Here is a 23,891-nt window from a genome sequence, read left to right as displayed (position 1 = left end):
ATGGCTAGAGACTGACCCACCGACTTCGTGTCTTCATACCACAGGTCTTTATGCCCAGCGCGTAGCTGGATGCTTCACAGCCTCCTTGACGTTGCAGAGGTCTTGGGTTTATGACACCATTCTTTTTCTTTTTCTTTTGTTTCTTTTTTTTGAGTCAAGAGTCTCACTCTGTTGCCCAGACTGGAGTACAGTGATATGTTCATGGCTCACTGCAGCCTCAATCTCCTGGGCTCAGGCCTTCCACCTTAGCCTCCTGAGTATCTGGGACTACAGGCAATGCCCCATGCCATCATGCTTGGCTAATTTTCTGATTTTTTTTTTTTTTTAGAGATGAGGTCTCACCATTTTGCCCAGGCTGCTCTGGAATGCTCAAGCGGTCCTCCCACCTCAGCCTCCCAGAGTGCTAGGTTACAGTTGTGAGCCACTGCACTTGGCTCATTTTGCCGTTAATTCAATTCTTTAACATGTACAAGGGATGAAGTCTCCATTTTGCTTTCCTAAGTTATGTGTTCAGTAACACCAGCCTGTCAGGCTGTCCTGGTCCTTTAGAGTCCTGAAATACCTGTTCGTGAGGACAGTGGCATGTGATTAGGGTTTCAGTTGTAACATGATAGTGAGGTTTCTGGCATTTTCGGGAGGTACTGCATCTTAAGGGGAATGTGAGACACACTTGCTTCAGATATAACTGCTAACACTGATTGTACTGTAAGCAAGGTTGCAGCCTGTGGTTTACTGACCACATCTGATTCAAAAATAATAGTTATAGCAAAGTGGTGTAGCACATTTTGAGATTCTTTGTAACTTTTTTCACCTCTCAATTAAATTTTTTCAAGAAACCGTTTAAGTGGTTAAAATAAAAATAAACTGTGCTTAAGCAATTTTAACAGCTAACAATGTTACATGCTTGCGACGCTTGGTCTTATTTTGCCCTAAGCTCCATCAAGTCTTAACCATTGGAAATCCAGGCCGTTTTCTGTGGACCAAAACCTGTGGGCAGGTGATCCCCTTGCTCGTCCTTTTGCAGAGGCTGGATGTTGATTGACTAATGCAGTATTCATGTAAAGCCTTTTTTAATGTGAAATTTGAAAGTTAGTTTAAGACTGTTTATCCATTAAGTGCCATGGTCTATATTTATCTGAATATAATGTCAAATTTAGAGGGCAGTTCAAATATGTAGTCTTTCCTAGGGAAAGCTTTATTTTTTTTGTTGTTTTGTTTTTTAGGCTTCATGGTGTGTTAGATAAACTTCGCTCTGTTACAACTGGTAAGATTCATGACATTGGTCTTTCCTAAATTTCTGCTTGCTATATCATATGATTTGTTCCTTTCTAAAGTCATGTGTAGTGCTTTGGAAAAAAACAGTAGCTTTAAAAAACAGTGGTTCATTAGAACTTTTTTAGGAAGCACATATTTTAATGAATTTAATAACAATAAATTTACTAGGATTCAAGGGTAATTAAAGTGAGGGAGAGGGAGCAGTGCAGTTTATCCCAAGAAAGAAATTACAGATGTGTGCAAGGATTCAGCCTCAGGGATGTTTCAATATTTTATAACTGAAAATTAATTAAAAGTCCAATAATGATAAATTGAATAAATTATTATGTTTTCATGTATGGAATAACATTCAGCTATTAAAAATAATGGGGAAGAATAACATGAGGGATATATACACATACGATATCTGTTTTGGAAAATGTGTATGAGCGCTTTTCTCTTAAAAAAAATCACCTTTGAGATAACTGATATTTATTTATTTTTTTTGAGTCAGAGTCTCACTCTGTCTTCCAGGCTGGAGTGTAGTGGCAATCTCACGGCCACCGCAGCCTCACCCTGCTGGGCTCAGGCGATCCTTCTGCCTCAGCCTTTCAAGTAGCTGGGACTACAGGCATGCACCTAGCTAATTTTTTGGTTTATTGTAGAAATGAGGTCTCGCCATGTTGTCTAGGCTGGCCTTGAACTATGGGCTCAGGCAGTTCTCTCGCTTCCGCCTCCCAAAGTGCTGGGATAACAAGTATGAGCTACCGTGCCCAGTTGTGATTTTTGTATTTAAAAAATTTTCTACAATATACATGTATTGCTTTTCTATAGTAAACATGGTGATGAGGAAGGAAAAGCTTTCAAGGAATACAAGCAGATGACAAAGATTGTGTGTTTTTGTTTTCAGAACCCTCTAGTCTCAAGTCCTCTGACACCAACATCTTTGATAGTAACGTGCCTTCAAGCAAGAGCAACTTCGGTCGGGGGGATGAGAGGAGGCACGAGGCTGCGGTGTCCCCCCTTGCTGTGTCCAGCACTAGGCCTGAAAAAAGAGACTCCAGGGTTTCTGCTAGTTCACAGGAGCCTAAAGCCACTAGTGCCAGGTGGGAGTCCTGTGTATAGACCTGCTGTGGGCGGATGGCTGTGTGTGTGTGTGTGTGTGTGTGTGTGTGTGTGTGTGTGTGTGTGTGTGTGTGGCGCACGCACATTAGTTTTTATATCTTTCCATTGCTGTTTTCAGCAGCTTTTAGAGACAGTGAAGTGATTGTGAACAGTCTTGTGAATAAAATAATGGACTGGACCTGAGTAGGAATGTCTTTTATCACAAGTGCAGTAAATCAAGGTTTAAAGAAAATGTGCAGTTTTGAATGGAATACATAAAGAGAGCATTTAATTTTTCATTAAAATTTTTCAAGTAAACATTCTTTGAAGATTTGGAGATAATTGTCCTAATTTGGTCATGGTACGTTTTGTTGTTCTTTTTTGTAAATAGACAGGCGTATGATGATGGAGCTGCAACCCGCCTGATGTCAACGGTGAAACCTCTGAGGGAGCCAGCGCCCTCAGAAGATGTGATTGACATCAAGCCAGAGCCAGATGACCTCATTGACGAAGACCTCAATTTTGTGCAGGAGAATCCCTTATCTCAGAAGAAAACAACAGTGACACTTACATACGGTTCTTCTCGCCCTTCTATGGAAATCTATCGTCCACCTGCGAGTCGAAATGCGGAGAGTGGTGTTCACATCAACAGGTTGCAGTTTCAGCAACAGAACAGTGTTCATGCTGCCAAGCCACTCGATCTTCAGAGCACCCGAGTGTATGAGGCAGGACGCTTGTGTGACCCAGAAGTGCTCAGCAGCTTAGAGGAAACCTATAGTCCCTTCTTTAGAAGCAGCGCGGAAAAAATGAGTATTGAGGCTAGTGCATATTTTTATTTTTTTTATTTTTTTTTTGAGTTGGAGTTTCACTCTGTCGCCCAGACTGGAGTGCAGAGGCCGCTCCCGGCCACCGCAGCCTCGACCTGCTGGACTCCCGTGATCCTTCCGCCTCAGCCTTCCAAGTAGCCAGGATTACAGGCGTGCGCTACCACGCCCGGCTGATTCATATTTTTAAATTCTGGCTTATTAGGCTGCAGATGGGCAGGGCTTGATTCTAGTGTGTGAAGTAACTGAACACATACTGTAGCTTAAATGGATTTCTCTACTGTTCAAAACATCTCACACCAGTCAGCTTTTCCTCTCAGTGGCTGACTCCTAGAGCTGAGATCGCATCTGAATGCCTTCCTGGGATTTTGATCATTTGAGTTAGCTTGGACCTTATACTTTTAAGTTGTTCATGGTAACTGCTAGTAAGCGAACTTTCTTCAACTGGTTGTTTTTGGTAGCCATTAATAAAATGAATGTAAAGCTCTTTGTTTTATTTAAGATTGACTATTAGGGATAAAATTTATACTTTTATAAAAACCACTGAGGTGGAACAATCGCCAGAGCACAGCAGGTTGAGGCTGCAGTGGCCATGAGTGTGCCACTGCACTGCAGTCTGGGTGACAGAATGAGACCCCAGCTCAAAAAATAAAAAATCAAGGAAATACTTTATGAACTCTTGCTATGATTGGCTTTATCTTAAAATGGAAAAGTATTTTATGGTAGGACTTTTTTGTTTTAGAGATTAGGTAAGCATAAATTTTATCTGATTGCAGGATGAAAATTTTCGGAAGAGAAAGTTGCCTGTGGTAAGTTCAGTTGTCAAAGTAAAAAAATTCAATCATGATGGAGAAGAGGAGGAGGAAGAGGATGATTACGGGTCCCGAGCAGGAGGTGTTTCCAGCAGTGTGTCTGTGCCGGCAAAGCCCGAGAGGAGGTACCTGGTCTTCAGTGCTGTTGGGGGCTTCTGGGTTTCTTGACAGGGAAAACCATGAAGATAAATATTAATGTCATGGTATGCAAGGCTTTTCTGTTGACTTTTGAGTACCAAATTAATGAGAGGAATTGCTGAACATTGGAGGGGATTGCAGAGAATCTTAAAAACTAGTATGATGGGGGAACAACGTCAGTCTAGGTTCATTATTTTATTTTTTTTGAGTCAGAGTCTCACTCTGTCGCCCAGACTAGAGTGCAGTGGCCTCTCCTGGCCACTTGTAGCCTTGACCTGCTGGGCTCCAGCGATCCTTCCAACTCAGCCTTCCGAGTAGCTGGAATTACAGGCACACGCTACCACGCCTGGCTGATTTTTTGATTTATTGTAGAGATGTTTCGCCAAGCTACTCAGGCGGGTCTCGAACCCGCAGGCTCAGGCAATTCACTCACCTTGGCCACCCAAAGTGCGGGATTACGGGCTGAGCCACCGAGCCCAGCCAGGTTCATTATTTTTAAAAGAGGTTCCAGTGTGGTTGACATTTCCTAAAAATTTGAGCTAGTTTATTTAAAACTTAGAAAGTACTGTAATAAAGGCATAGTGGATGACTAGCATGTAGAGAACTGAAATTTAAAATTTAATAAAAATTCCTTAATTCTTTTAGACCTTCTCTTCCACCTTCTAAACAAGCCAACAAGAATCTGATTTTGAAGGCTATTTCTGAAGCTCAAGAATCTGTAACAAAAACAACAAACTATTCTACAGGTAATTTAAGTGAGTATATGTACATTGACTCAGAGGCTTCTGTAATCCTTGAGTAAGCACAAAGTGGCCACTTCTGAAGTTGTGGCCAAACAAAGGCACCTGCCAGATCTGTCTAGACTAGATGAATTTCCCCTATAAAATAATTTTTTTTTTTTTAACAAGATTTGGTGTTGCTCTGTCGCCCAGGCTTAAGTGCGGTGGCGTGATCATGGCTCACTAGCCTTGAACTCCTGGGCTCAAGCAATCCTCTCACCTTGGCCTACTGAGTAACTGGGACTACAGGTGTGCACCAGCACACCCAGCTGTTTTTTTCATTTTTTGTAGAGAAAAGGTCTTGCTATGTTGGCTAGGCTGGTCTCAAACTCCTGGCTTCAAGCAATCCTCCTGCCTTGCCTCTTAAAGTGGTGGGATTACAGACATGGGCCAACAGCCCAACTGAAGAATGGTTTTAAAATGAGATTTCGTCAGTTTGAGAAACTTTCTTTACTGTTAGTGGAGCTTAGTTCTTTGAGACCCTTACACTCTCCTGTGTGTGAAATATGTAATACAAGTTTAAAGAGTTTTGGGAAAAGTGGGACTTTCACATTATTAGTGTTAGTGTCAACATTAGATGTGAACTTACGATGTGTATAAAAGGAAGTAAAACTGGATAGTGGCAAGTGCCTGAAAAATAGAAATGTATTTAAACCTGGTATGTGAGCAGTCTGGTGTTTTTCCTTTTACTAGAGTAAAAGGCAGAGAATGACTCACTTTTGGTGTTTTGCTCCAATCCTATGGGAGTACTAAGTCATTTTATGAGAGAATGTAAAGGTATTATGTGTTTTTAAAACAGGAGATGACCAGTGGTAAGCTGATCTTACGGAAAGCTCATTCTAAAGTGCAGCCTGGGGTGGGTGTCATTTTGTTTTGTTGTTAAGTTCTACACTCTGTGCCCCATCTGCTGTAGCAGATGTGTGAACTCTGTACCCAAGCTGATGGCCAGGCCACTCTGAGAAGCCTTCTCGTTTTGCTGTTGATTTGGTGGCTGCCCTTACAGCATTACTTGGCTTGTCCGTTCTCTTGCATCTTTTCTGTGACCCCCTTCCTAAAAGGAAGTAAACTGTTGGCTGATTTTTGATCCTGATCCTTGTCTGGCCTCCTGCTTCTCCTCATCCCTAATTTAACCTTGAACCTACAACTAAGTGGGTTTTGGCATGTAAAGATTGTCAGGCAAAGGCCAACATATGACCTAACAGTGTATCTAGTTACCTGCCACTTTTTGATCTATCAACAATATTAACTGTCAGAATGATGAAAAATATAGAGAATTACCATGGCCTTAAAATATCCTGCTTTTATCATAGTTGGAGATTCCCAAGTCTTAACACATAGGGCTGCAATTTCTTTCTTTACCCAGGCGTCTAAATTATGACTTGAAACTGACATTAGATAATGAAGCTGAGCCTGAACTGCATTTGGTTGAAAATGAGTACCTATGTGCTTATGTTGTATTTATGGCATGTGGCTCAAAATGTGTGGGCGTTGACATACTTGTGGGAAACAGGCAGGTGTCTACCTCTCAGGAATGTTATAAAAAACGAGTGGTGTCTATGGACTGATTAGATCGCCTCATGTGTTCCAAATCCTAGGAGGCATTTCTGTGTAATATGCCATTCTCACTGTTGAGTTTTGATGTGTTACTGTGTTTGTATTTTCATATTTTTTGCTTTTATGTAAAAGTCCCACAGAAACAGACGCTTCCAGTTGCTCCCAGAACCCGAACTTCTCAAGAAGAATTACTAGCAGAAGTGATCCAGGGGCAAAGCAGGACCCCCAGAATAAGCCCCCCCATTAAAGAAGAGGAAACGAAAGGGGATACTGTAGAGAAAAACCAAGGTAATAATTTAAGTGATATTCCGCTCTTTACCTCACCTACATCTTTTCTACTACTACATGAAGCATTGCATCCTGTCCAGTGGATTTTTTTGAAGTGTTAGTAATACTCTGAAAAAAGTCATGGTGAAGCCCAAAAGTGGAATGAGAAAGTACTGTGAGGAAGGTTCATACCTGCACTTTTTGTTTTTTCTTTTTTTAAGAGGCAAAAACTTGCTGTGTTCCCAGGCTGGTCTGGTCTTGAACTACTCGGGTCAAGTGAACCTCCTGCCTCAGCCTGAGTAACTGGGACTACAGGTGCATGCCACTGTGCATGGGCCCTTTGAGAAAAAAAATTTTTTTTGAGTTGGGGATCTAACTGTCCCCCCCAGGTTGGAATGCAGTGGCACAATCACATCTCATGCAGCTTTGACCTCCTGGGCTCAAGTGATCCTCCTGTCTCAGCCTCCCGAGTCACTGAGACTACAGATGCCTACCACCACACCTGGCAGAAATTTCTAAAAGTCTGTATTGTGGAAATATTTAACGCTTTCAGAAACGGAAAGACAATACAGTGAACTCCCATGAACCCAGTTACCAAGCCTTAATATCAGAATTTTTTTTTTTTTTTTTTTTTTGAGTTGGAGTCTTACTCTGTCACCCAGACTGGAGTGCAGTGGCTGCTCCTGGCCACCGCAGCCCCGACCTGCTGGGGCTCCAGCAATCCTTCCGCCTCAGCCTTCCAAGTAGCTGGAACTATAGACGCGCGCTACCATGCCCGGCTAATTTTTTGATTTATTGTAGAGATGAGGTCTCGCCAAGTTGCCCAGGCGCTTCTCGAACCCGCGGGCTCATGTAGTCCACTCACCTCAGCCTCCCAAAGTGGTGGGATTACAGGCTGAGCCACCGAGCCTGGCTAATATCAGAATTCTACTGGTCTTTAGCAAGCTCCTTAAAGATACATATATTTCTATGTTCTATTTTCCCTTCTTTTTGTTGTTCCTTCCTGTCTTCTTGAACTAGAAACCGTGGTTATCTTTAAGTCTCCCCCTTGGCGTCCTTTCTCTGTGAACTGCTTTCTCTGCTCTAGTGGCTGCCCTTCGGTCCTGGTGCCTGACATCCTAGACTTAGCTGACCTTTCTGCCTCCTTTTCGCACTACCTTCCCCCTGCCTGACTTGCCACGTGTGACTCTCATCACGGAACTCCGAGAGTATCTTCCATCCTTACTGCCCAGCACGGCTTCAGGCAGCTCTGTTACATGTTGCCTGACCCTGGGCCTGCCCAGCACCCTTCTACTACTGTCAAGCCTTTTGTTTTTTCTTTTTTCATCAGGAAAGATTCCTGTTTCTTCTATTTTTCTAGTTAGATCTGAATTTTAAAACCCCATCAAAACAAATCTATATGCTCATCATGTTATTTCAAACTTAAACTTTTTGAGAACCTTGGAATACATTTTTTCGTTTCTCTAAAACTGTATCCTTTAAATTGTTCCAGGTTTCGTGAAACATGGTTTCAAAATTGTTGATTTCATGTAGACGTATGATTCCTTCCTGTATTTGTCTAGTCATTCTGTCTCTTTACAAAACTTTAACTATATTATGTAGTCTGCCATGTCAACGTTATATCCTCTTCTGAGAAATGATGTAACTGAGAGCAAGACCTGTTTATTGGCCCCAAAACAACCAGTAGGTGCTAACTGGGAAGTGTGAATGGGCCAGTTTGAGCAGGGCTCCTGGAAGCAGGGAGGGCTTTTGCTTGGTGCGGTGGCAGGTAAGGCTGAAGTCTACAGGGGCTGCAGCAGTCTGTGCCCTGTGATCATTCCAGCTTATTGCACCAGGGTTTTCCTCACAGACAGAGAGCTCCATGGGAGAGTGCCCTAGGGTGGAGTCCCGTGGAATAGAAAACAGACAAGAATGTCAGGTAATGGAGAGAGGGGAGGCAGAGCTAGGGAGTCTCAAAGCAAGATGCTTGGGTTTTAACATCCCAGAATCAACAGAAGAGCATTGGGTATCTAACTCCTAATGTGAACAACGGAGAAGTATCAAGGTCAAGTCCTACAACAAGTTAAAAGATAAAATAATAAAGGACAAAATAGCATTGTCTCCCTCCCCGGAAGGCACCGCTTTTAAATGCGTCTGCTTGCGACTCTCGTTAATTTCCTCCTTATCTGCAGTAACGTGCCTCTATTCTTTCTTCATTCACCAGCTGCACTAGCATCTGTGGACGTCTCGCATGTGTCAGCTTCTGGCTCTTCTCTTTTCCCTGCTGCCAAGCTCGTGTAGTGAAATCCCAGCTTTAGTTCATGTATTGGTTCCTTTTGCAGTTTTAAGTAATACAACGAAATACGTGTTTCTTGTCTGATTATTCTTCACAGATTTTGGCCCCCTGATATCCGTATATTTAGACTAAAAGACTTGGACGTTTATGTCTTCCTCCCGTTCTCGTGTCTCCGTCCTTCCCCACCTATGTCTGTCCTCCCTCCACCTTCTAACCCTTTTGTCTGTACTTACATATCATCAGAGTTGATCAGAGTGACATTTTGTTCACTGTTTAGGTAATGCTTTGTAGATTGATCCCAGAAGTTGAGAACCAGTAAGCATTGTAAATATCCATTACAGAACCACATTTGCATTCTGTTTCTTGTACAGTTTTCTGTAGGGATTCTCTGGTGTTTTAAACATTTTTTCACCTCTTCTGCAGCGTTTTGTGTTCTTCCCGTCTTGCGTGGCTTGTGCACTGTGGCTTTCAGGGCTGTGACTCTGCCTTCGAGCCTTGGGCGGTCCTCCTGCTGGAGCTTCCCTTCTGCTGTGCCTGCTTGGCCCCAGGATGGTCTCTGAGTCTTTAGGGCTATGACTCTGCCTTTGAGCCTTGGGTGCTCCTCCTGCTGGAGCCTCCCTCTACTCCTCAGCCTGCTCGATGCACGCATCGGGGCCATTGTCCCAGGACATCCCCGAGTCTGCTCTGTGTGGCCTGCATCCCAGTCTTCTCAGTGCCTCTCCATTCTGTAATCACGTCATGAAGAAGCTTCCCAAGAAAGAATGTGGGAATTCAGGTGTCTGAGGGCTTGAAGTCTGGAGCTGTCCTTGTACTTGAGGGACACTTTGGCTGGGTGCAGAATTCCAAGTTGAAATCCTTTTCCTCAGAGCTGTGAAGGCATGGTTCTACTGTCAGGAGGCTTCTACCACTCATGCAGAGACTCCTGTCTTACTCCACTGTGAGATATCTCGGTTCTTTTCTCCGGAAATTTTAAGGTTTTTTTCTGATCTGTCTAGACGCTAATCAGTCCCTTTGGGATGGATGCTTTGTGTTCCTCCAGTGCGGGACACTATCCTGGTTCTTTACTTGCTTCCTCTTATTTCTCTTCATTTTTGGAAGTTCCTTCTTTGGTCTGTCTGCCACTTGTCTTTTCTTCTCATTTTTTACTTGATCTTGTTGATTTACTCTCTTGAACACTTCTTTGATTTTATCTTTTGAACTTTTTAAAAAAGTGGGCAAGTATGTTTTTTAATTTCCCAAGACTTTTTCTTCCCTGTTTTTTCATAATATCTTGTTTTGTGGATACAGTATCATCTGAAATGTCTGAAGATCCTAATTTTTTTCTTTCTTTTTAAATAATTCTCAGGCCAGGTGCAATGGTGCACACCTGTAATCACAGCAGTTTGGGAGGCCAGTGTGGGAAGATTGCTTCAACTCATGAGTTTGAGACCAGCCTGTCTGCAGATGGTTCCTGGTGTAAGAAGGCAGGACAGGGCTTACCTAGCATTGTAGTATGGTCTGAGTCTTGTGCCCGCAGGTTCAGTTGTAAAGGAAGCAGACATGGAACTGCACTGGCCTGACAGTTGTGGGGATTCCCCGGGGAGCAGGTTGGCAGTTCACAGTCCCTCTAGTTGTCTGGGTTCTCCCAGATAGCTCACTCAGTTATTTTAGAAAAGAACCATCTTTTAAAAAAGTATTTGTTGACTGGGCACAGTGGTTTATTCCTGTCATCCCAGCACTTTGGGTGGCGGAAGCGAAAGGATTGCCCGAGACCAGCTTGGGAAACTTGGAGAGATCTTGTCTCTTTAATAAATAAAAAATTAGCCAGGCGTGGTGGCGCACAGCTGTGATTCCAGCTACTTGGAAGGCTGAGGCAGGAAGATTGTCAGATTCCAGCAGTTCGAGGCTGTGGTAGCCATGAGCATGCCACTGCACTCCAGCCTGGGAGCAGGGTGAGACTGACTCAATAAAACATGTTTTTGTCCTTTCAATGCCTATTATGGTACCCTTTGGAACCTGTTGTCTGCATTCGGCCTTGGCTCCTTGTAGGTCGCCTGTGCTTCACCACATTCAGGACTCGACCCTGCTGGTTCCCACTTCTGTCTCGTCCTGGACCCCACCCTGAGTCCTCCTTCCTGTACAGCTGCTTCCTCTGTGCTGCTTCTCGGATGTGTGTTAAGTCACTTCAGACTTGTCTAGAGCTCAGCAGAGCGTCCCCCTGTCAGTTGTTTCTTCAGGTTTCCTCACCTGAGTTAGTAGCCGTGCCTCTTGCCAGGAGCTCAGACAGAAACCGCCTGCCATTCTTCTCTCAGACATAGGGCTGTTCCTCCTGCTGCTCCTTTCTCCTCCTTCCCTGCCTTCATCTTCCTCCTTTCCTGCTGCTCTTCTTTAAGCTGTCACCCACCCCCAGAACACTGTTCATCACCTCTGCTCTGTCACCGTCTCAGCCACTGTCGTGACTTGTCCTAGCTGTGGAATAGTGTCCTGCAGGCTCTGTCTGCTCTCAGGCTTGCCTGCCTTCTTCCATCTCACACAGCAGCAGGGCATCCTTTCAGATGGTCAGTCAGGTTGGGTCCCACCCCTCACTCGGCACCCTCAGCCCTCCCTGGGCCACTCCAAGTCCGTGACCTCAGTGGTCTCTGGCCACCTTCCCTCCCTCCCTTGGCTCCCCATTTTCCTTGCTGTTTTCAGACACACTTGGCCTGCTTCTCTTGTAGGGCGTTTGAAGAACACATGTGATATGCTTTTGTTCTCTCCCTGGGAGGTTTTCTTGACATCTTGGGAGAGATGTCCACTGTTCTCCCTCAGCCATCTCCATGAGGCCTCCCTGACCTCACCCCCACCCCCCCTTACTTCCTTCCTGAAGCACTTGTCACCATCTAGAGAGAGAGAGAGAGAGTGAGAGTTTTTGAATTGGAGTCTTACTGTGTCTCCCAGGCTGAAATGCAGTGGCACAATCATGGCTTACCGCAGCTTCGACTTCCTGGGCTCAGGTGATCCTTCTGCCTCAGCTTCCACACCAGCTATTTTTTAAAAAAATTTTTTGTGGCGAGGAGGACTTGTTATGTTGCCTAAGTTAGGCATTTTTCATATTTGTGAACATGTGCGCTTTTCATGTATGAGTGGAGTATGGATATTTGTGCACATATACATATGTGTGTTTATAAAATAGGAATGAGACCACCGAGTTTATAAAAATAGTGACACTGCCGAGTTCTCGGCAGCATGCTTTGTTCCACTTGATGTGTCATGGGGAGAGGCATGAGAACAAATAACTGTGAGGGGGACTTGGAGTCAGACTGCCTGGAGTGGTGTTCTAGGCCCTGCAGGTTAGCAGCTGATCCTGACCTTTCTGTGCCCCAGTTTCTCATCTGTAAATGAGGGGGTCACAGCAGCCCCGACCTCAGCTTTACTGTGAGGAGTAAATGCTACATACGTCAGCATTCTCTGCCGATGAGAAATTCCGTTGGAGCCCTGGAAGGGTCTTTGTGGACTTTCCAGTCGACAGTTGGGTTGGGCCCAGTGCCAGCACAGAAACCCCATGTGGACTCTGGTGTGTGCCAGTCCTGTTAGACCTTCCCTGTTTTTCCTGGAGTCTGTCTGCTGCCCTCTAGTGAACCAGCTGGCTTGCAGGTGGTGCCTGGTCGGAGACAGGCTGCTTTCTGCTTCTTTCAATGTCATCTGCCATTGCTGTTAAGAAAGCCTGTGAGTCCAAAGCCTTGTGAATTTTGAAACTTATTTTCTGTCTAATCTTTTGGAGAATTAGATTATTTATAGGTATAGTGGAGAATGAATCAAGATTCTTTTGTAAATTCCAGCAGTTAGCTTTTCCTTACTGCCTTACTGTGAGTGTCATTTGGCTGACTGGGACTCTACTGGTTGCACTTCTTATAAGAATCCCCTTAGGAGGCTGGGAGTGGTGTTCCCCCCTTCATAAAATCCTCTTAGGAGGCTGGGAAGGGTGGCGTGCTCCCCCCACCACTTGCATCCTCCTTTGTTGCACAGCTTGCTTGTGTCTGGGGAATAAACCAAAGTAAAAATGTCCAACTCAAGCCAAGGCCACAGTTATGTTTTCCATGTTAACTGACTGGAGGACTTGAATACTGTTCAGATGGCAGTAGTTCCCAAATTGATCTACGGATTCAACTCAGTCTGTTTAAATCCCAGATTGCTTTTTTTGTAGAAACTGGTTAGATGTACAATTCATATAGAAGTAAAGAAGGGACCTAGAATAGCCAAAACGATTGAAGAGGAATAATGTTGGAGAAGTTTTGTTTCTTTTTTCACAATTTACACCAAAGCTGTAATAATCAAGACTGTGGTTCTGACGTGAGGATGGACACGTAGACCAATGGAGCGAGCGGAGAGTCCAGAAATGAATGCCAACTAGGGCCAGTTACCTCTGGCAAGGACACTAAGGCAGCTTATTGGAGAAGGAATGGTATCTTCAACAATTGGTGCTGAAACAACTGCATATCCACATGCAGAGGAATGAAGCTGTATGAGGAGGACCCAGAACAGCTGGAATTTATTTATAAAAAATTGTATATTTATTCGTACGTGTTTAAACTTCAGTAACTTTCAGAGTTCTCTCCGTTTGATGTAATACACCTATTGAGATGCTTTTTCTACTGCTCAAAACAGTTTTAACTTGCCAATTTTGATACCTTTTAGTGCTTTTGCTGCTTTTTGTTTCACCTCTTCCATATCAGCAAAATGTTTTGCTGTGAGGACTAGTTTCATCTGGGGAAACAAAAACAAAAGTCACTTGGGGCGATATCAGATGAATAGGAAGGATGGGACATGGGGGGGCTTCTATTTTTGGTCAAAAACTACTGAATACTCAGTGTATTGTGGGCAGGTAAATTGTGATGGATGATAACCAGTCACCTGTTTGCCACAACTTAGGACGTTTCTTCCATAAATATTGACTCAACCTTCTCAGAACTTCCAGATAGAAACTTTGGTTGACCATTTGATCCGGAGGAACTAATTCCAAGTGTACTACAAGGGGCCTGCCCTCCAAAAGATAATTTTGGTTTTTCTGTGGGGGGAGCTCACCCTCATATATCATATATAAAAATTAACACAAAATGAATCAAAGACCTAAATGCAAGCTAAAACTATAAAACTCTTAGGGAAAAAAATAGGTGTCTTTATGACCTTGGATTAGAACATGGTTTCTTAGATATGATACCAAAAGCACAAGCAACCAAAGAAAAAACATAAATTCGAGTTATCAAAATTTAAAATTTTGGTGTTTCAAATGATAATATCAAAAAAATGAAAAGCGACTGGGCGCAGTGGCTCATGCCTGTAATTCCAACACTTTGGGAGGTCAAGAAGGAAAGATTGCTTGAGCCTAGGATTCAAGACCAGCTTGGGCAACATGACGAGACCTCATCTCTACAAAAAATTTAAAAATTTGCTGGGTGTGGTGGCCTGTAGTCCCAGCTGCTTGGGAGGCTAAGGCAGGAGGATCACCTAAGCACAGGAGGTTGAGGCTGCAGTGAGTCAGTCGTGCTACTGCACTCCAACCTGGGCAACAGAGTGAAACCCTGAATCAAAAAAGAAAAAAAAGGACCCCCACAGAATGAGTGGGAGTATTTAAAACTCACATATCTAATATTGGTCTAGTGTTCGACCAATTCTGAACTGTTGTTTCCCCATCCTTAACTTTATACCGTGTTATGTGAGTGAGCAGTCGAATCCCATTATTCCTGTGTGTTTTTAGAGGAGTTTGTGTGGATCGTGGGACCAATCACATTCTCTATCCTCTTTCTGCAGAGGAGATGCCCATACAGTCATGACAGTTTTCAGTGGAGAAAAAAACTCAAAATAACAATAAAACAATTATGAAAGAATCTGAAGCTTGAAAGTGATGGTTTGCTCAATGAAAGGGGAAAAGTACTTGTGATTCATAACATTTTCGGATAAAAAGTACTTAACATTGCTTAATTTATGGTGCAGCTCCACAGTGCTGTCATCATCTGAAGTAAATAATGGAAAAATTCTTGGTGTGTCACATGTCTGTTTTCAGCCAATCAGAAGCCAGGGTTATTTTGCATGTAATAATAGGGATCACTCAGAGAGGTGCTGTTCTAGGACTTGCAGGGTACAGAGTGTTCAGGCTTCTTAGTTGTAGCAAAGAGAATTGGGTGGGGTTTTGGACATTTTCATATTTACTTTTGAGTTTTGGCAGTAGAAACATACAACCCTGTCCTTTCGATTCTAGGTTTTAAAATGTTGCTTACTCTTAATACTCCTTAAGGTAACAGCATTGATTACTGCTTTTACTGTTGATGAAACAACTTAATGGGCTGTAAAGGAAAAATTTCCAGATTTTAGTGGGGAGAGAGAATTTTATGAAAATGCTTTTGAGGTTCCCACCACCTTTATGAAAATGTCTGCGAGATTTCCGTCACCATCTCTGCCCATTTTCTTGTCACCGGAGCTGGTTGATTCAGGTTCTGTGCCAGGTTCCTCTTGTTCACTGAATGAGCTAGACAGTATTTCTCACCTTTTAAGGAAAATATCCGTGGATATCAATGAAATTAAAGGAATGAAAGCAGCAATTTTGACAGTAGAAGCAAGTGTTTTTGATCTAAATGTTAGAGTGTCGCAGAATGAAGCAAAAATTTCATCTTTGGAGGTTAAAATGAATGAATATTTACCATCCACATCTGAATGCAACAGACAGTTCGGAGATCTTCAGGAAGTAGATTTGGAATCACAGTCAGGGGCCGCTGACATACAGATCATTGACTTTCTTAGAAACATCGAGAAAGGTAAACTCTCAGGACAGCATGTCTCCTGTTTTCCTCCTGGGTCTGTGTCTTCCCACTTGTGTCACTGTTGCTCTGACTTGGAGGGAGCGCATCAAATGGGATACCACGTGATTGACCTTAGAAGCTAGAGTTGATGTGAATCCTGTCCTCTTTAGTGATGCTTTCCAAAGTGATGTTTTGAAAAGACAGATGGATGTAGAGAGATGAAGCAGAGCTGGAATGTGAGCGATCCTCTCCCGTGTCTGCGTGAAATTATTTTTATACGAAGGGGGCCCCCCAAAAAACAGAATTCATTTCTAAAAAGTTGTGTATTCTGACATGTTTAAACTTCAGTCACCTTCTAGGCACTCTCTGTTTGATGTAATACACCTGTTGAGATGCTTTTTCTGCTGCTCAAAGCAGTTTTTGAACTCATCAGTTTTGATGCCTTTTAGTGCTTCCGCTGATTGTGTGCTACCTCTTCCATGTGAGCCAAACATTTCCCTTGGAGGACTTATTTCCAGGGAAACAAAGAAGCCACTCAGGATGAGACTGGGTGAACAGGGAGGATGGGGCATGGGGTCATGCCGTTTGGGGTCAAAAACTGCTAAACACTCAGCACAGTGTAGGCAGGTGCTCTCGTGTAAATCACCCATCATGAAGTGGGCAAACGTTGAAAGACTCTCTAAGGAAAATTCACTGAAGCCAGACGCAGCCTATCACCACACTAGCTGGTTGATGGATGCCGATGGGTTCCTAGAACACTTACTTAGTGGGTGATTCATGTACTACAAGGGGCCCACCTCCAAAAGATAATTCTGGTTGGGGGGGGGTCCTCCCTCATATAATTCTTTCATGATACACTCTTATGTTAAGGAAGCCTGTGGTAGCGTTTGAACCTGGTGTTTGGAAGCACATTTTTCGTGTATCCTGTAGCATGTCAGTTTTCTAGGCTGTCCTGCAGGAATATAGTGTGACCTAAATGACATCTGGGTTGCAGCTCTGTTCTACAGGCAGAAAGAATTTGTGTTTTTGGAAGGAATTCGCTTTTGTTTTTGAACACACCACTAAAGGGTGATGTTGTATAACTTAGGTTTTTTTTTTTGAGTTGGAGTCTCAGTCACCCAGACTGGAGTGCAGTGGCCGCTCCCGGCCACCGCAGCCTCACCTGCTGGGCTCCGGCGATCCTTCCGCCTCAACCTTCCGAGTAGCCGAATTACAGGCATGCGCCACCACGCCCGGCTGATTTTTTGATTTATTGTAGAGATGAGGTCTCGCTGCCCAGGTGGGTCTCGAACCCGCGGGCTCAGGCAGTCCACTCACCTCAGCCTCGCAAAGGTGCGGGATTACAGGCTGAGCCACTGAGCCCGGCTAACTTACGTTTTAACAGAGATGAGCTGATAAAATTTGAGATCAGATACAGCTTTGAAAATGTCCGGACATCTTTTAATGGATCATGGCACTTGGTGAGAGATTACCACTTATGTGTTTGCATTGAGCATGCAAAGTCTGTCCTTGGGAACCACGTTACCAGTGGGTCTTGAACTTCTGGCCCCAGGTGACCCTCCCGCCTCGGCCTCCCCAGGTCCTCCCAGCTGTGCGGAAGATTCACATGGCTGTGCTCCTGCTTTGCTAGCAGGTCATGGGGCACAGGGCCGCGTATTGTGGTGTTTGCTTACCAGTATCCAAACCCAGGGCTTGTCTTTAGGAATTCCTGGAGCTGATGGCTGGAGTGTGGGTTTCATCTTCAGAAGTCAGGGGAGGGTGGGAGAGCCTGGCACTGGGAGCGGTATGCTGAGCCAGGGGTGCCTCGCCGTGGCTCCGGCCCTTTTACCTTGACTCTCCACAGACTTGACTGGAAACCTGCATTTTCACGGAGCGAGGACAGGAGGGGCCTGAGTGTCCACATATGGACAAGCCCTCAGCACAGCTTTGTGTCTCCCAGGATAGGCCTTTGCATTGTTGAGTCTTTAGGTTGTTTTTAAGGCTTTGAATTAAGAACCTAAAAGGGTTAAGTGTGGGCTCTACATGTCGCAACTGTGTGTGTTCAGCATAGTGAAGTTTTCATGTTTGTGTTCTAGGAACTCAGCAGAGACAGTTACTATCCCGACTGCAGGTGGACCCAGTGATGGCTGAGACGCTGCAGATCAGCCCAGGTTGGTGCCACTTCTGTGTTCACTGTCACCAGCAATTCCAGGTGCCATTCCCAACACTTTACTTGGTGTATCCTGTGTCTCCCTACCCTGAGATGCTGTTCCAGTTTGCCAGCAGGTGTTGGACCAGGAGAGAGGCTCTGCGCTGCTCCACGTGGTGCAGTGCTTGCATGTCACCTCCTTCAGAAGGGTCTCCCTGCCTCACTCTGCCTTCACTCCAGGGCGACCTTGGGTCCCCTCCCTCCCTCCCTGCGTGGCTCTCCCTGGCCTGAGCTTCAGCCTCACCTCACCGACGCCTAATGCCAGGGCCACGCTAGCTTGTGTTCTGGAGCCATCATGACTTGCTTACCTGTCATGCCCCTGGCATGCACTCACCCCCACAGATGGGGGGCTGCTTCAGGGCAGGGCTGGGGCCTGATTTGCCATCTCTGTCCTCTGTGTCCAGCCCTGCCAGGTGTGTGTTCAGGCGTTTCAGGTGATAGTGGAGCAGACACAGGGAGCTGATGACACCTGGTGTCTTTTCATTCTTTGTCCTGGGGTGGCTGCTGCTGCTGTGAAGTTGGGCCCCTCAGCCCTTCATTGCTCTCCCTTTTCTGAATTTTTTTCCCCATAAGTCAGAACTCCACAACCAGCACCTCTGTGCCTCCTCTGCCCCAGTTCTCCATTTCAGAAAGGTGTGTTCTCCTTGGGGACGCTGGCCTCCACCCAGTGCTGGCTTCTACCTGCTGCCGCATGTCTGGTGTCTCCTTTCTCTCAGCAGCGATGGTCTCCTCAACCCCAGCCCTCCACAGAAGCACAGCCAGAAGGCTGGGGCCGGGCCTTGTCCATGGCCTTCCTGCCAGCTCCAGGGCTGCTTTCTCCCTTGTTTCCTTCCGTTTCTCCCTTCACTCGTCATGAAGGTCCTGTGAGACCGTGAGTGGCCATGGCCCTCGGTCTCTCCTGCCACATGGTTAGTTCCTCCAGCCTTGCCTCTGCGTCTCCCATCCGTGGCACGCACAGTGACTCTGTCTTGCATCGTGTGCGTGATTTACTCTCTGAGCATGTGGAAGGTTCCTGTGTGTCTGCCCCTCCCAGCTCGGGCTCGTCTTCTCTGGCTGCTTGCTTGTTCTTTGCTGCTAGAGGTCTTTCAGCTGTCTGGGGACCATCTTCTATTTCTCCCTGGCATTCCTGAGTCCCAGGTTGGGTGTGGGGCTTGGACTTCCCATCTGAATGTGGGTCTGCCGGGGAGTGACAAGTCCTGCCTGTCTGGTGTGGGGGCCCCTGATGTCAGTGCCTTGGGGTCCTCAGGCTGGTCCCTCTGCAGAGAAGGATCTTGGAGGTCATAACCCGGTTGTCAGAGTTTGGGAAACTTTATGGGAAGCAAGGCTGGAAGGCACCACAGAATGAGTTGCACTTGTCCGGGGGACACCACTCCCCGAGGGCCAGGAGGCCCTCTTCCAGCATGGCCGGTGGCCTCAGCCCAGGGGCCCTGCGTCCTCCCCTTCTGAAGAGTCCAGAACGCCATGTTCTCCCAGGGAAAGTGTGCAGCGAATGGTTGTCGTCGTGAATGGGATGGCTCTGTAGTATGTCACTGATGCATGCACAGCTGGTTGGGTAGCGTCTCCTCAGCAGGGACCTGCCACTTTATCTTAGGCCTCTGGGGAGGTCTGGCACCAGGCAAGGTCGGGATAGAGCTGCTCGGTTCTGTCTGTCCTCCCATGTTCCCTACCAAGGCCCCTTAGCTGTTTGTTTCTCAGCCTCAGGAGGATCGTGGGTCTGCACTCGCTGCCTCGTTGACTGAGGCCCATGAGCAAGTCCTCCTGTTTGCACTTGCCCAGTGTGTTCTTTCCTTTTACAGTTAGCTATTTTGTGGGCTTGTGCTTAGAAACCCCACAAAACCCAACCCTTCTGGACAGTTCCATGGGATTTCAGGAGGGAACAGAACATACATGTGGGGCTCAGCTTGTGGCCTCTACTCAGATGCCAATCGCTGTCCCCTGCCTGTCCCTATGTGATGTGGGCTGCTGGTGCTGAGCCAGCAGAGGGGCAGCAGCTATGGATAGCAAGCCCTGGGACAGTGTCTCCTGAACTCTGGTGGTGTCGCTCCCTCAGTGTGTGATGCTGTGGCTTCCAGGACTCACTTCCTCTCACTCCCATCTCCTTCCTCCAACCCCTCCCCTCATGTTCTACACCTTACAACCCCACCCCCCATGTCTTCTGTCTTACCCTCGGTGCCGTCTTCATCTCTGTGCTCTCCTGAGCATGACCTTGTGCAACTGCTTCTCCATTGTGGGGTGGCCAGAGCTGCAGCAGCCCTGGGCCCTCCTGGGCTCCCCCTTGGGGCTTGTGCCATCAGGACTGCCCTGAGTCTCCCAGGATAGGCCTTCAGGGATCATTGGTGAGCTTGGAGATGCAGGTGTTGCCTGTGCGCTGAGAGGAAGTGGCTTCTTCGGCTCATGAGGATGCAGTGAGTGCTGCAGCCCTGCCTGTGAGCCAGCACCTGCCACCTGCAGTCTACGCTGTTGCTCTCTCCCCTCCTGAGGGTCAAAGCAGAATTAGCAGCTTCTCCTCAGCACGAGGGCCCCAGAGACTCCGTGAAAGACCTGGTCGGATCTGGGCTTGGCCCCTTGACCCCCACCCTGTCTCCTGTCCTGTCTTCTGTCTCGGCCGCCCTCCTGCCCACTCCCTCCATTGACCTCCCTCTTCCATCTGCCCCTCTTGGGGTGGTGACTGGAAAGTGTGGCCACGGGAGTTCTGGTACAGAGGAGTGGGTGCCTCCTCTCCCCTCAGGTGTTAGAAGGGGACCGAGTAGAGATTCTAGGCCCAAGTCTGGCCCACCTTCCTGGACAGCAGCCTTCTGACAAGTCTGGGTCTCCGGCTCTCTCTCAGCCTGTTTTTCTGAAGACTAGCCTGCTCAGGGGCTGCCCTACTCAGGACCCTTTGGATTCCTATTACTTCTAGAAACACACACACCCTGCCGCCCTCCTCAGAGCTGGACTCAGAGCTGCTGAGAACGCAGGCCCCTTTAGTACATGCCTGCCTGCCCTGTCGGTGCCCACCCTTCCCCACTCCTTCCCGCCCACCTTCCTCTGCTGGCTGGCATCCCTGTCAGGCTCTTGCTGACCCCCTCGTTTCTTCTCCCTGCGCCTGTGCGCAGCTGCCTGGGTGCCCTGTGCCATGCTGTTCTGGGATTGTGTCTATGTATGCTTTTGTTTTCCTTGTGTACCTCGCTCGGTCCCCTTAGTTGCTGAGTGAATCATTTTCATTGAATGTCCTCCATATTATTTACCTGTTGGTAGGGCGGCCGCACCCAATGCTGGGCTGTGGGGCTTGGTGGCTCTCACAAGACAGGCTTGAGGAACACATTGTAGGTGGTATGAGCATATGGTCATGTGCACTGAAGACCGTGTTCTGTTGCTGTGTGTTTTTTAAATGCTTGTCCTCCTAAAGTTCTCCCTTCAAGCAGTCCTTCGGCTCCACTGGGCAGACATTCTGCCTCCTGATGCCCTTCCTCGGGCAGTGCTCTTCATGGTGTCCTATTAATGTCCGTAAGCTGCCTCCCACAAGTACCTTCTCTGCTTTAGAAGGATGTGTTCCCCAGCCTCCCTCATGGCGGTCCTGGGAGGAGAGAACTCCCCGGGCTCTTTGGAAAAATGTTTGGAATGGAATTCCAGCCTTCTTTCCTCCCAAGTGGGGCCAGTTGTGAGTTTTCTTTGACAACATTTATGACTATATACAGGACTGACATTCTTCTCACGTGGGTGATGTTGGGAATGCAGGGTATATTCAGAAGTAAACATTTGGCCAATTCTTTTGGCTCAGATTTCTATGACATGGAGTCCATGGTCCATGCAGACACGCGATCATTTATTCTGAAGAAGCCAAGGCTGTCTGAGGAAGTAGTAGTGGCGCCAGACCACGAGGCGGGGATGAAGACGGCAGAGGCCCCTCGGGCCCTTTCGGGACACCTTATGCAGACACGGTAGATGGTTTCTTTTTCTTGTGCAGCTCATGGGTGATTAGCTAGTACAGGGGACCCAGCCCCAGACCCTTCACCCCGGCCAAGAGTATGCTCATAGTTAGCCTAGCTGCCTTCAGGGATTCCAGTTCATGCTTCCTGTTCAAAAATTCCTTAATCTACACATGAAAAGCCGGTGTGTGATTTAACACCACTAAGAAGCTTCACTTCTCTGTGCACATCCAGGAAATGCAATATTGCAAGCCAGATGGCACCATCAGGAAGTCTGTCTAGAGTTAGCAGATCAGGCCTGGGCAACTCTTCCCTTAGGACACGGGTTCTGTGTCCTGGAGAGGGACAGACACGGCTAGTGAGGCAAGTGTGTGTGGAAAACCGCCGGCCCTGTGCTCAGCCTTGATGCTCACATTTGGTTTATCTCCATGCTGACCCCATGAGGATCAAGTGCGTGATGGGGCCAGGGTTGAGGGCAGTGTCTCCAGTCAGCACAGGCTGCAGGTCTCTGGTGACCCCACTGCGGGCCTGGCTGTGCCATCACATGTCAGCAGGACTCACTATACCGGGAAGTCCTGCCAGGCCTGCCTGACTGAGCCAGACATGGAGCCAGGGAGCATAGTTGTGCTGCAGGACACTTAGGAGGGCGGCAGGGTGTGTGTGTTTCCCTAATTCTGTGGTATTTTTTATCTGTCTGGCAGGGATCTTGTACAACCAGATAAGCCTGCAAGTCCCAAGTTTATAGTGACGCTGGACGGTGTCCCCAGCCCCCCAGGATACATGTCAGACCAAGAGGAGGACATGGGCTTTGAAGGAGTGAGACCCGTAAACCCAGCTGCAGCCTCCAGCAAGGGACTCAGAGGCCTCCTGCAGCCTCCGCACAGTCTCAGGCAGCCTGAGGACCCAGATGGTAGCTTTTCCGACGGTGTGTTGAGCCACACCCCTCCTCCCGGTGCTGTCATTGTCAGGGGCGTCTTCGTTTACCTTGAGTGAATGTTGGGTAGAGGTCTTGCCTTTATTTCTATTCAGGAATAGCTTTTTCTTCCTTCAAACAGAACCACTGGTTCACTTCCAGCCTGTCCTGTGGTTCATGGGTGGGCTGGTTCCAGTGCTGATGGGGGGTCCATCGTGGAGCCTGAGCCACCCTTTCCTTCTGCCTGGGGAGGACAGGCCTCACTCCTGGGGCCTTGTTTCCCCTCTCCTTTCTTGCACTTTCCCCTTGCACCCGCCGTATTCTCTTGTAATTAACTCGGGAGAAAAGTGAGTTTGTATTTTGATCCTATTTCTACCTCAGTGAGATTTCTTTGAAAGGAGCTTCTCACCTCATCTGTCAAGATACTTCTTTGAGGGCAGAAAGCCCTTGTGCTTGGATGGACGCTGCGGAATAGCATTCAGCAGAACTCCACGAACTCACTTTGGAGAGTACCAGCTTTGGGGTGGGCAATTTGTCACTGCTGCTTCTCTTGCTGGATTCCAGCGGCAGCAGCAACACACCTGGTCATTTTCACTCCCGACAGAGTGGGTTCCAGCTTTTAGAAGCACCTCTTCTTTGGCGGGGGAGATAACCACTGACTCTTAAAAACAATAATGAATTTTGAAAATTTTCCCCATTAACCCTCTTCTTGGCAGAGATATAAAAACGTGTTGAATGCTTTTTTCAATCACTAGAAATACAAAAGTCTTGAGGGGCTCATGAGCTGGGGAAGAGCTGACACCAGCTTCAACCAGTGCTTTTCCTGCTGGGAACCAGTGACATGTGGCATGGTTTTGATGAGTGGAGGGAGGTGAACACTGGACCCCTTCAAGGGAAGAAACGTTTAGAAACAGTAACCAGGCCGGTCTCGGTGGCTCAGCCTGTAATCCCGCGCTTTGGGAGGCTGAGGTGAGTGGATTGCCTGAGCCTGCGGGTTCAAGACCTGCCTGGGCAACTTGGCGAGACCTCATCTCTACAATAAATCAAAAAATCAGCCGGGCGTGGTAGTGCGTGCTTGTAATTCCGGCTACTCGGAAGGCTGAGGTGGAAGGATCGCCGGAGC

At 46.8% G+C, this 23,891-nt stretch overlaps 1 protein-coding gene across 7 annotated transcripts in view; it reads left to right on the top strand.

Moving 5' to 3' along the window:
- Positions 1-23,891, top strand: part of ZC3H14 (zinc finger CCCH-type containing 14) — a 37,860-nt gene that overhangs the window by 7,334 nt on the left and 6,635 nt on the right. For 3 of the 7 annotated variants that reach the window (XR_002481893.1, XM_021711605.1, XM_021711606.1), the window contains exons 3-11: positions 1,224-1,264; positions 2,165-2,360; positions 2,750-3,176; positions 3,959-4,119; positions 4,778-4,887; positions 6,598-6,753; positions 17,835-17,909; positions 21,708-21,867; positions 22,557-22,780. Coding sequence is in view for 6 of the 7 variants with exons in the window: in XM_021711605.1 (XP_021567280.1) it covers positions 1,224-1,264; positions 2,165-2,360; positions 2,750-3,176; positions 3,959-4,119; positions 4,778-4,887; positions 6,598-6,753; positions 17,835-17,909; positions 21,708-21,867; positions 22,557-22,780 (1,550 nt within the window). In the remaining variant the exon portion in view is untranslated. The remainder of the gene's footprint in view (positions 1-1,223; positions 1,265-2,164; positions 2,361-2,749; positions 3,177-3,958; positions 4,120-4,777; positions 4,888-6,597; positions 6,754-17,834; positions 17,910-21,707; positions 21,868-22,556; positions 22,781-23,891) is intronic. The other 4 variants (XM_021711608.1, XM_021711607.1, XM_008056563.1 and 1 more) reach the window with 3 other exon arrangements.

The sequence above is a fragment of the Carlito syrichta genome, unplaced genomic scaffold (assembly GCF_000164805.1).
Source record: "Carlito syrichta isolate Samal-C Ts95f unplaced genomic scaffold, Tarsius_syrichta-2.0.1 Scaffold302399, whole genome shotgun sequence".
In the NCBI taxonomy this organism is placed as follows: Eukaryota; Metazoa; Chordata; class Mammalia; order Primates; family Tarsiidae; genus Carlito; species Carlito syrichta.
Note: the sequence above shows the minus strand (reverse complement) of the source record. Positions and strands in the feature narration are given on the sequence as shown.